Source organism: Setaria italica, chromosome III (assembly GCF_000263155.2).
Source record: "Setaria italica strain Yugu1 chromosome III, Setaria_italica_v2.0, whole genome shotgun sequence".
In the NCBI taxonomy this organism is placed as follows: Eukaryota; Viridiplantae; Streptophyta; class Magnoliopsida; order Poales; family Poaceae; genus Setaria; species Setaria italica.
Genome location: NC_028452.1, coordinates 10,406,796 through 10,419,641, shown reverse-complemented (window position 1 = coordinate 10,419,641; position 12,846 = coordinate 10,406,796). Strand labels below are relative to the sequence as shown.

The 12,846-nt window shown below is 44.7% G+C and overlaps 1 protein-coding gene across 12 annotated transcripts; it reads left to right on the top strand.

Annotated features, from left to right (window-relative positions):
- Window positions 1–7,157, top strand: LOC101769982. Of its 12 annotated transcripts, XM_012844873.2 has the most exons (6): window positions 1–562; window positions 664–732; window positions 1,996–2,038; window positions 4,716–4,754; window positions 6,228–6,342; window positions 6,864–7,157. In XM_012844873.2, the coding sequence occupies exons 2-6, from the start codon at window positions 690–692 to the stop codon at window positions 6,918–6,920; spliced, it is 297 nt and encodes a 98-aa protein (XP_012700327.1). In that variant the 5' UTR covers window positions 1–562; window positions 664–689; the 3' UTR covers window positions 6,921–7,157. The 12 variants fall into 12 exon arrangements, 4 of the variants coding, with proteins under 4 accessions (XP_012700327.1, XP_022680836.1, XP_012700326.1 ...); XR_002676902.1 differs by having other exon boundaries at window positions 1–1,879; XM_022825101.1 differs by lacking the exon at window positions 1,996–2,038.
- Window positions 7,158–12,846: the final 5,689 nt, after the last annotated feature.

Genomic DNA, 12,846 nt, shown 5'->3' with positions numbered 1-12,846 from the left:
CGTAGACTCATCCGTTCAACGCAGGCCAACGCGTGAGACCTACGCGTCATCCTTGCCCGCGCACGAAATCGCCTGCATCTGCTTGGTCACGCCTCGGTCTTGTCCTCACCTCGCACGCCATCACCTCGTCGCCGCCTCCTCACCCTCTCCTCCTCGCGCCGTCGCCGGCCTTCTCCGAGCCAACGTTCCGCCTCATCTTACAAATCGGGGGCCTTTGGCTGCCCTGTGCTGGATCCGCCGCCGCCAGCTCCAACTTCGTTCCTTTTGCCGTCAGCAACCACGATGGTGCGGGCGGCGGGCCAGGCTGGTCCGAGCGGCGCTGGTCGTCGCCTCGGAGGCGCGGGCGATGTTGGTGGTGCAGTCAGTCGGCATCGACGGGATGCCCCGCCCGGTCTGTTGGTGGTGCGAGCGGCACATTCAACAGGACCGACCGGTCGGGCCATGGTCGAGCGGCGCGGCCACGATAAGTGACGACGAGGTGAAGAGAGCACTGGCCGGTGGCTCACACCGCCATCTTTGCCATGCATGAGGTCCATGACCGCTCGCAGCTGTTGAGATCGAGGTTCGTCCCCTTCCATCATCCTCTGGTGCGCCTGCCCGTGCTGTGCTTCCTGTTCTGTGCGCTGCCACTGAGCTCACCAAGGCACCATGCCCTTGTGCCAGGAGCGCGTTGCCGACGGCCATGCTTGATGCCCATCGACTCAGCCACCGTCCTCATGGGTCATGGCCGAGGTGATTTTGTTGTTCTTGCTGCTGCCAGTACTTGCACTTTAGGTGCTTGATTAAATGACCGTTACAGATGATAAATTCATTGCATCTTTTTTCAATACATATCCCCGATGGCCTTTGTAATCAGTATGAGAAATTCATAGGACACGTTGAGATCTCTATTATTCTATTTTGCAGGTAAATGTTCCTTTCAGTTTCATAGCCATGCATATTTTTGCCTTCCATTTCTGAAAGCCCTCCTTGAGGTCTGCTGCTCAGCCAGATAACGATATCTTGGTGCTGCTTCTATGAGAGTGTGAAAGGGCAACTTTTCTTCAATAATTGGAAACTATTCCAACTGTTATGGTGATATAGCGAACCAACCAATTGAACTGGTGTCCTCTTAATAAATTTGTGGCTGCAGTACATGACTCCGTACCTTCACTTTTGGCATGTGCAGCAAGCTCTGTTTCAGTCTGAGTGCTCTGTGAACCACTCAGCCTATCTATTGGATGATGTTCTGGAGTGAGTTGTATTTTCCACATGTTAGAAGGATACTCACAAACTAGCACTATCTAAAACTTTGCCTTTCAAGTTGATGGAGACTCACAGAATTTTATGGAAGAATGTTTGAGATAATTGCCTACAAATCATAAATTTCTAGGTTTCTCTTTACAGAAAAGTTTGTTACAAGGTCCATTAGCACAATCTGTGGCATTCAGTGCAACTATTGATATGTTATATCATCTGTTCCCAAAGACCTGATGAAATACTCCTTTGTTTCATTGCTTACTAAATAGATATGGAAAATTATCTGTATATGTAAAATGGGTTAGATGCTCTCATTGGATGTCTTTTACATATTTATTTGTATGGAGTGAAATGAGCTGTTCTAATTATATATCTTGCCTTTCCTGTCATTTCAATATTTGTTCATTTGAGTAATATCTTTTTTTTTTCATGTAATGAGCCTTCATAAACTATGTCTATTCAGATATCAAAGTTTTGCTAATTAATGTTCAATTTTTCTGTATAAGGTATATATCTTAGTGTCCTTAAATTGGATAATTCATAGTTTTCTTGGCTATGCTTATTTGTATGGATATATTTGAAGGATGCTGAAAAAAATCATATTAAGACCACTCGGCTATGCTTATTTGCTGCCACTAATGTATGTTAATGATGAAACTACTTTTCTTTCTTTCTTGACGTTCCTTCCTTTTTCTCATTCATTCATATCGTCAATGATCAACTTCTCTTTCAACATTCGTTTCAAATTGTGTGCAGGATGGTTGTCTACTCCTAAATTATTTATTTTTGTGTCTTTCAGGTAAGCTCCATATTTCTTTTTCTTTGCGCCTACACACTTCATTCCAGCAGAGTAATTGCTACAGTGTTAAGCTCATGACCTTCCTTTGTTAAAACCCAGTATGCTGTTTATTTTCATTTGCTAAAGTTTAATGGTAGGAAAAAGAGAAAAGTTGATACGGATGTTGTCCCGATCTTCATGACGTAGGATCCCGAACAAGATAACTAGCTATAGAACAGCCAAGATAACTTGTTGCAAGCAGCGATAACTAGTGCAACCTGTCAAATAAAACTTGAAGCCAACCACCATCTTTTTTTTTCTAGAATACGCAGGAGAACTGCGCATCATTCAATTAAGAGGAAGGTAAAAACGATGTTTGTACAACGCGGGCTATTAACCGAGCACTAGCACACGGTAGTGGAAATAGACAGAGATTACATTTGTTAAAAGGGGGGCGTCTACTAGCAGAATTTAAGACATAGAATTTGCAATGCTAGCTAATGATTAGGAGGCTTCCAACCAAAAGCTTCCATGTTTCGGGCACCACTTTGAGCCCAAAGCGATGCTTCTTCGACAATGAGCGGCATGAGCTGTTGCGGTGTTCTAGCAACGTCAGTTGCAAAGGCTCGGCCGTTCCTCTCTTTCCATAACCTCCAGCAGACCAGCATGACTGTAGAATCCAGGCCTCTAGCTTTGATGTTGGTCATATTAGCACGGATAGACAACCACCAATCAATCAAGTTGGAATTTGGGGTGAGGTTCGGTAACTGGTTGTTAGTCATTAGCCCAACCTGAAGCCACACCTGACGGGAGTAGTCGCAATGACTGAATAGGTGATCCACCGTTTCAGCTTCTTGGCCACAGAGATTGCACTCATCAGTATTCTGCAACCCATGCCGTTTGCGCCTTGCGGCGGTCCAGATCCTACCCTTGGCCGCGAGGCAAATGAAGAACTTAACTTTCAAGGGTGCCCAAGTGCACCACACGGTCCTGAAGATCGGCGAAACAGTGGAGCCACGGAAGAACATATGGTATGCCGATCGGGCGGAGTATGTCCTGTAGGCTTCCCAACGCCAGGAGATGACATCCTCGACGCCGGCCTGCAAATGGACAGTGGCAACCGTATGCCAAAGCTGGACATACTGCCTAATGCCGCTGACTGTAGCTCGTCCGACAATATCGCGAATCCACACCTTGTCTGTCAGGGCAGCCGCTACGGTTCTGGTTCTTCTTGTTTTGGGTTTGACCATAGCACAAAGGTCTGGTGCGAGGAAGCATGGTGAGGAGTCCCCCAGCCAGTTGTCCTCCCAGAAAAGAGCCGCATTACCATCACCTAGCTGAACTAGGATCGATGCTTGGAAGATACTTCGCAGGTTCTTGTCTCTGTCATAATCAGTGCTTAATTGGATCCACTGGCAACTACCATCTTTAACCGGCAACCTGAATCGAGGATTCGCCCAACTACACTCTCAAAGAATCAACCAACACAACCTGGAATCAATGGATCAGGAGCACCAATTGGGAGCTGATGACACGGCCGCTTCTGTAATCCCTCAAGGAAATCACAAGAGCAAAGGGGTAGAGATCCCTCTTTGAATTTGTTAGCACATAGCTGAACAAAAGGGGTTCTATTTCATTATCAGAAAGTCTTGTGTAATCTCTAAGATACATGGGGTATTTATACTAGGAACATTCCTCCAAGTTGGGTGTGAAATTGACTTGAAGTTTCTGGAGATAAGCTAGCTAAAAGGTCATCCCGAGAAGCAACTCCCGTCAGTTCTGGTGCATCTCCTCAACTTCTGGCAGTGGTCATTAAAATGACCATTACTCCATATTGGGAAGTCCAAATGACGAGCTGTTTGTTGGGTTGGAAACTAGACTTGAGTGAGCTTCCAATCATGTGTATCATGTACCGCGAGTCCTTGCAGATTGGTACAGACTTGCACGAGAAGTTGAAGGTGTAACCTGTCTCAACTCAAGGTCCTGCGCATGTAACTTGTCTCAGCTTGGACAGCCACCTTGTTGGTCTTCATGTAACCTATCCTTGACTTCACATAAGCCTCTTCTTTTTTCATGTAACCTTTCTCCACCGAGTGTCATCTATGACCTCATGTGTAAACCTTAAAATAATAAGAGTACAACACTTAGATAGTAAACAATTCTCATTCGTGTGTAACTTAAATTCAGCAAGGAGAGAATTCACCTCTTGTTGTAGCTTCTTGGCACGACTTCGTGTAACCGGCCCTTGGTTTACATTGTTTGGTGTGGCTTGTTCATCCACTTGTGTAACTGGTTCATGGTTTACGTATGATGTTTTAGGATTGGGGGGGGGGGGGGGTGTCCGTATCATCCTCCCCCTCTTGAAAAGGAGTCATCCTCTACTCTAATTCTTCTAAGCCCATGAATGGTTATAGATCAGCAACATTGAATGTTGTACTGACACCATAATCTTCAGGAAGGTCAATCTTGTATGCATTGTCATTGATTCGTGCCATCACTTTGAATGGACCATCTCCTCGTGGCATCAACTTTGATTTACACCTTTCAGGAAAGCGATCCTTACGTGGATGTACCCAAACTAGATCACCCTGTTCAAATATCACTTTCTTCTGATGCTTGTTTGCCTTGGCTGCAAAATACTTCACCTTCTTATCAAGTTCTTCCTTGGTCTTCTCATGTATCTTCTTTATGTATGCAGCACGCTTGGAGGCTTCCATGTTACTTCGTTCCTGCAAAGGTAATGGCAACAAATCTATGGGAGTATTTGGTTTGAAACTATAAACAATTTTGAATGGACACATTTTGGTTGTAGAGTGTATTGCCCTATTATATGCAAATTCAACATGCGGCAAACACTCTTCCCACTCCTTCAAATTGTTTTTTTATCACAGCTCGCAATAGCATTGAAAGTGTTCGATTCACCACCTCAGTTTGTCCATCTATTTGCGGATGACATGTGGTAGAAAACAGCAGCTTCGTTCCAAGTTTTGCCCAAAGTGTCTTCCAAAAATAACTCACAAACTTAGTGTCACGATCTGAAAAAATGGTCCATGGCATTCTGTGCAACCTCACAATTTTCCTAAAAAATAAAGTAGCTATGTGGGAAGCATCATCACTTTTATTACAGGGTATGAAATGCGCCATTTTTGAGAACCTATCAACAACCATAAAAATGGAATCCCTCCCCCTCTTTGTCCTAGGTAAACCCAAAACAAAATCAATGCTAATGCCCTCCCAATGAACACTAGGAATAAGCAATGGAGTGTATAAGCCATGAGTGTTCTGCTTTGACTTAGCTTTGTGGCATGTGACACAACACTGCACAAGTCTCGCAACGTCTCTTCTCATCTTTGGCCAATAGAAGTGGTCGCCCAGCATCTCATAGGTCTTATCTCGCCCAAAATGACCCATCAAACCACCTGCATGTGCTTCCTACAGCAACAAAAGTCTAACAGAACAATTTGGAACACATAATTTTGTTAGCTCGAAATAAAAATCCATCATGCATGTGGTATTTTTCCCATCCTTTCCCTGTTGTACATTTGGCATAAGGTTCTTAAAATTCATAAACAACAGAGTATAATTTTTTTATGCTCTCTATTCCCATCACTTTTACCTCAAGTTGATTCAACAGAATATTTTTTGCGGGATAAAGCATCAGTAACAATGTTATCTTTACCTATCTCATACTTCACAATGTATGGGAAAGTCTCAATAAATTCAACCCACTTGGCATGTCGACGGTTCAGTTTAGCTTAGCCTTTCAAGTGTTGCAAAGCTTCATGATCTGAATGGATAACAAATTCTTTTGGTCACAAATAATGTTGCCAAGTCTCAAATACTCTTACTCTTACCAAAGTGTACAATTCCTTATCATACACGGAGTAATTCAGCTGTGCTCCTCCCAACTTCTCGCTGAAGTATGCAACTGGTTTTGCATCTTTCATGAGCACTCCTCCAATTCCAATCCCACTTGCATCACATTCAACCTCAAAGGTTTTTGTGAAATTTGGCAACACAAGTAGGGGTGCTTTCGTCAACCGTTTCTTCAATTCATGGAAAGCTTTTTCTTGTGGCTCACCCCATTTGAACACAACACCTTTCTTCATCAACTCGTTTAATGGAGCAGTGACGGTACTGAACTCTTTGACAAATCTTCTATAAAAACCAGCAAGGCCATGAAAACTTCTCACTTGTCTTACATTCTCAGGTGTTGGCCATTCCTTGATTGCTGCAACCTTGGATTCGCCCACTTGAATTTCTTGTCCAGAGACAACAAAACCAAGAAACACAACTTGATGTGTGCAAATGGTGCACTTCTCAAGGTTAGCAAACAATTGTTCTTTCTAAGCACATCCAAAACTTGTATGTGCTCAGCATGTTCCTCCAATGTCTTGCTGTAAATTAAGATGTCATCAAAGTAAACAACAACAAATTTTCCAATGAAAACTCTCAAGACATGATTCATCAATCTCATGAAAGTGCTAGGGGCATTAGTCAAACCAAAAGGCAACTAACCCTTCATATAGCCCAAACTTTGTTTTGAAAGCAGTTTTCCACTCATCTCCAATTTTCATTCGAATTTGATGGTAACCACCACGCAAATCAATTTGGAAAATATCATAGAACCACTCAATTCATCAAGCATATCATCTAGCCTAGGAATAGGATGTCGATAGAGAATAGTGATATTATTGATGGCTCTACAATCCACACACATTCTTCATGTACCATCTTTCTTTGGAACCAAAATAACAGGGATATCACAAGGACTTACGCTTTCATACACAAAACTTTTATCTAAAAGTGCTTGTACTTGCCTTTGAATTTCCTTTGTTTATTTCAGATTGGTGCGGTACATGGACGATTGGGCGATGCAGCCCCTGGAATGAGATCAATTTGATGCTTAATGCCTCACAATGGTGGCAGTCCAGCAAGGGTTTTCTCTGGAAAGACATCCTTGTAGTCCTGCAAAAGATGTGAAATAACACTAGGAAGAGATCTTATGTTGTTAGCTGAAAGCAATTTGTCTTTGTACACAAGTACAATGAATGTTTGGTATGGGTTGCGCCTCACATCTCTCGATTTGGTGACTAACATTATCAGATTATTCCCCTCTCTTTTCTTTTGATCTCTCTCATTTGGCTTGTGGCTCTCACTTACCGATTTGTGGACCACAATCAAATTATTTTTCTCTCTTTCTTTCTCACTCTCACCCTTTACTTTAGAGCTCTTTTGCAAGTGTTCAGCTAGGATTTGTTGAGGTGCCATTGGCTTAAGTATCAAGCTCTTTCCCTTCCACTTGATGGTGTATTGATTTGTGCGACCACAATGTAGAGGTGAACAGTTATATTGCCATGGCCTTCCCAACAGCAGATGGCATACTGTCATTGGCGCCACATCACACTCTATGGTGTTAACATATTCACCAACTTTGAATGGAACTTTCACCCTATATCCAATCTTGATATCTTCAATATCATTTAACCATTGTACATGATATGGATGAGGATGTCGCAGCAACTTCAAGCCAAGTTCATCAACCATCTCACGGCTAGCAAGATTGTGGCAGCTTCCACCATCAATGATCACCTTGCATACCTTGCCTTCAACCTTGGCTCTTGTTTGGAATAAATTGTGCCGCCCTTCATTTGCACACTCAAAATTTGAGTTACAACAAGAGCAACACCTCTCTCAAATTCACATAAGGGCTGATATTCATTTTTAATAGCATCCTCAAGTTGTTCTTCATTAATAGTTTCATGCTCCTTCCACTAGTAGATTCATACTCTCCATGGTCATTGACAATGATGGTACGGTTGTTTGAGCACTCCCTTATAACATGACCACGACCTCCACACTTGAAACATTGAATTCCACTACTTTTTGCTGTGGAAGTCATTGATGTAGATGATGATGTTGCAGGTTTGCTCTTCTCACTTTGAGCAGCCAAGTCTTTCCCACTGGAAGCAGCATGCGAAGTAGAGCGTGAACCACCACTTGAGTTGGTGATTGCACTCGATTTGCATTACTTCTTGGTGTAAATTTTCTTCCACTTGGGGTAACCTTTGCACTGAATGAACCTCCTCTATTGCTCTTCATGTCTTGCTGCAATTGGCGCTCAGCTTTGCTTGCTTGATGTACCAACTCAATAAGATTGTGGTACGGCTGAAATTCAACAATGCGCTGAATATTGCGATGTAAACCAGACATGAATCTTGCAATTGATTGCTCTTGATCTTCAAATACATTGATTGCTTCTTCTCTATCATTGAGCATTTTCTCCCACCAGATTAGAGCATAGTCATCAAACTCAAGTGCAGCCATTGCCATCTTCTTCTCTTCAGAGTAATTATGCAAGCAAAAAATTTTATCAACCTTCAACTCCCATGTGAGATAAGTTTCCAGATCAGATCCTCCATCAAATTTGGGAATGGTGAATTTTAACTTGCCAAACCTCTCCTCATTGGGCTGGTTACGTTCATGATTGCCTCGATGATGACGGCCATAATTTTGGGGCTGTTCAACCTCTTCTTCTTCGTACTCATCATCAAATTCAGCATGGTCATGACCTTCATTTCCACGACCTCTTCCTCTTCCATGACCACCTCCATTACCTCCATTTCCACACCCTGGACTGCAGGTCTCCTAGCATGGAGAGCAGCTCGCTCTCGACATTCTTGTTGTTCTCTAGCAAGTCAATCAGTAGCTTCTTCTTCGGTTTCTTCAACTCCATCTTCATGGTTACTTGCATTTTCAGGTGCACGAGGAATATGTCGTAGCTGCTCTATAATGGCTTGCAAATCATTGGATAATCTATTTTGTCTCTCCTCTATGCTTCCCCTCATTTCATTGAATTGTACCATGGTGACACAATCTTCAAGGTCGGGTTGTTCAAACATCTTCCAGAATGGTTAGTAAAAACACGAACAACAAGTATACGTGGAATGGAAAATTATGTGGATCTCACAACTTCGCTTGCAGATTACAAAAGTACTATGTGTGGTGGTAAAAAGAGTGATGGTTAAGCGAATACACGGCTTGTGTTTAGTTTACAATGGCTTATCTGTGGAGCTCGGTGGGGAAAGATGCACAAGGAGCAATCTGAATTCTAGTTGTTGTAAAGGTAAGTAGCAAGCCAAACTAGAGATCCAATGCCTAGTGCTGATCACGAGATATGAATGATGTAACCAAAGCAACACCCGCGCAAACGAAATTTCAGAATTGACGCAAACAAGGGTTACGCTAGGGAGTGGCGGGTTACATTGAAACTCACCTAGCAAGAAATGCACCAATAGAAGGATAGCACACTTATTACGCAACTTGATGTGCAGGTTCAACACTTGTGCATATCAACAATCTGATAGTTCTTCTTTCTTTCCGACGCTTCTCTTTTTTTTTCAAGGTCTTGCGCATGTAACGTGTCTCAACTCAAGGTCTTGCGCATGTAACTTGTGTCAGCTTGGACAGCCACCTTGTTGGTCTTCATGTAACCTATCCTTGACTTCACATAAGCCTCTTGTTGATGCCAGATTTTGACACGTATGAAATCGGCATCAAGAAGGGAAGGAATCAGGTGATGCGGCGAAGCGCGGAGGTCACGATTGGAAATCGGCCGATTGGTGCTACAGTTGAGGGTCGGCTGATTGGTGCCGCAGTGTTTCGGCGAAGGGAGTTGATGGAAATCGGCCGATCGAGAGGCTCTGATCACGAGGATTAAAAGGAGACGGCCCACGGAACATAGCAGTCAACTCCGACACGAATCATACTTGTAAATATTCGTTTTTGTTTAAAATTAGAGATAGAGTCCTAGTCGGTTAAGAGATTTGTTGTAACAGGCTATAAATAGCCGCCTTCATAGATCTGTAATCATCATCAAATCAATACAACAACCTACTATTTCCTCGCACTTTACTTTCGAGCAGGCGACTTCGCCAATACTTTTCTTCTTTTCACGAGTTCGTACGGGTTGGTGGGGCTGCATCAACTTGATCTCCGGCCGATTCTGTAAGTTCCGCTTATTGAGTAATATCTAAGCTTTAACTTCGGGCGCACCGCTGTTGTTTCGTTTAGATTTATTCACCAGTTATCGATATTCACTAGAATTCTAGGTTTTACCTGTTGTTCTAGTTTTATCACCAGTTATCCAGCTTGGAATTAGAACTTTCGGCTTTCTCATATCTTGTTACTTAATTTACCGCTTTCCACATAGCCGATTCAGATCTATTCCTAGTATTGCTACTGTAACGTTGTTTAAATTACTCTAGCAGTTCTCTTTGTCAACATTGCCTGGTAATCGGCTGTATTATTGCCGATTTCTTTATTACAGCAAATTGGTCGATTCGCTTATAAGCTTTCTCGAGATCGGAACCTTAGCCGATCGCAACCTCTGGGATCTGACATGTTTCTTTCCTTGCCAATCAACAAGTTAGATTGGTTGGCACGCCGCGCGAACTGCACCAGGGCGATCACCTGACAGGAGTTAAGCAGATTCTCTCGGGTCGTGTGTCTGACGCTAGAGGCTCAATCGCCTGATTTTTAGCGCCAACACACTTTTGGCACGCCTGGTGGGACCAATACAACCGCCACCATGTCGAAAGCTGCTGAAATCTCGGAAGACAACGTCATCGAGGTAACAGAAGCAGACCTCAAGGATGACCAGAAGGAAGAGTTGGAGAAGTAGATAGCATACTGCCGTAAGACATGCTTACAATCCTTCAGTCGTACCAGGAGCGGGGAAGCTATCAGGAAAGCTCCTTTTCCAACTCCCCGCCAGATCACAATCGCCGAGGACTCGGGCAAGATGTCCGAGATGGTTCAACAATCCGTCTACCAAGCTTTCATTGATCAATCCCCGGTGATCTCTAATACGGTATACAATGCCGTCATCAGCTCCTTGGCCAACGGCGTGTCCCAAGGATACCAGAGGCCGGCATATGCTCCACCTATCACAGCCCCGGCCAGGAGTTCTCCAAGTATACCCTACTCGGCTCCTCAACCGATCCAAGCTCAGACTGGAGGCTCCAGCGCCCCTTCATCGTCAATGCATCTGGGGCATAATGGCGCACCGTATCTCCAGCCGCATGCACCGCCCCAATCATTCAATTATTCTCCATGCAATTGTCCTCTCTGATCAATCGGTCGGCCATGGAAGCTCTCCGATCCAGGCACCTTTCCAATCGGCCGTGCGGCCGATGATGCCACAGTATCAGCCAGTCGCGTCGGAGATGGGCAGGGGGGCAGGAGCAACGGAAGCGCTTCGGGGTGCTGCGCCGATCGTGCTATATGACGAAACGGCCGGTTCACTGAGACAACCGATGCTGACTACACAGCCGGCCGTGTCGCAACAAGCGCCGCACGCTTTCGTCCACCACCCGGTCATCCCGCCGCCGATCTACCAACACGTGCCGGTTCCCCAGCCGATAGTTCATCAACAACAACCACACTGGACGGCACGCATAGCGGAGGTGATTCAAGAACAATTCGGTTTAAAGCCGAAGGTGGTGCAAACCTACACGTACAGAACACCATACCCGCCTACTTATGACTTACTGTCGTTTCCCCATTGGTACAAAGTTCCCGATTTCACCAAGTTTTCAGGGCCCGATGATACCTCAACTATGGAACACGTGAACAGATTCATCATCCGATGTGGGGAGGCAGCTGCACAAGATTCTCTACGGGTACGCCTCTTCTTGTCATCCTTGTCCGGGTCGGCCTTCCAATGGTTTACTACACTGCCACCCAACTCCATAATTACATGGGCCAACTTGGCAAATATTTCTACGCGGGGGTACACGAGATGAAGCTTTGAGACTTAACCAGCCTCAGACAGAGGAGTGATGAGCCGGTATCCACGTACGTGCAAAGGTTCAGGGAGATCAGGAACAAATGCTACACCCTAGTCCTAACCGACGCACAATTGGCCGATATAGCCTTCCAGCGTCTCCTGCCCCACATCAAAGAGAAATATCTTCACAGGAGTTCGAGAGCCTGAGCCAAATCGTGCATCGATTGTCTGGTCAGGAAGTACGTCCCTTTGACCCACGGAGGAATTTTTAGAAAAAGGTGGCGTACTTGGAAGGGGCTGAGTCCGAAGAAGAAACAGAAATCGGCCTGGCAGAGTGGGTTAAAGGGAAAAAGCTGATATCATGTCCGTTCGGGAAAAAGGAGCCGGAAGCATTCGGTTTTGACACGTCGAAGGCTGATAAAATCTTCAATCTCCTCCTTCAGGAGGGACAAATCAAGCTCTCACAATACCATACGATCCCATCAGCCGAGCAGCTAAAGAAGATGAAATATTGCAAGTGGCATAATGCCACCTCCCACGATATGAACGAATGCAAAAATCTTCCGACAGCAAATTCAATCGGCCATCGAGCAGGGCAGGCTCAAATTCGAAGTCCCATCAAAGCCAGTAAAGCCGATGAAGATCGATCAGCATCCCTCCCCACCAACATGGTTGATACAGGAAGGAACTCACTCCAGACCAAGGTGCTAACGTCTCAATCGGCTAAAAAGAGCGGAGCCGTAGACCCCAGGAATCAAGCAGCGCTCGAAGACATCAAGGGGAAACGACGGATGGAGGATGAAGGCGAGGGATCGGGAGAACCACGCAGGCCCATCACCTTCCAATTTCTGCTCAACAAGTATCAACGGCAACAGGAAAGTTCACCGGGAAGAGATGATGCGACGACATGAAGATCACTGGCGATGCCCGTTCTTCATCCACTACTGGGAGCGTAACCTGAGGTTGTCGTCGGCCGATAATTGCCCTGAGTGCAACGGCCCATATCGCAACAATCGGCCATTCAGAAGGTCTCGCTCTA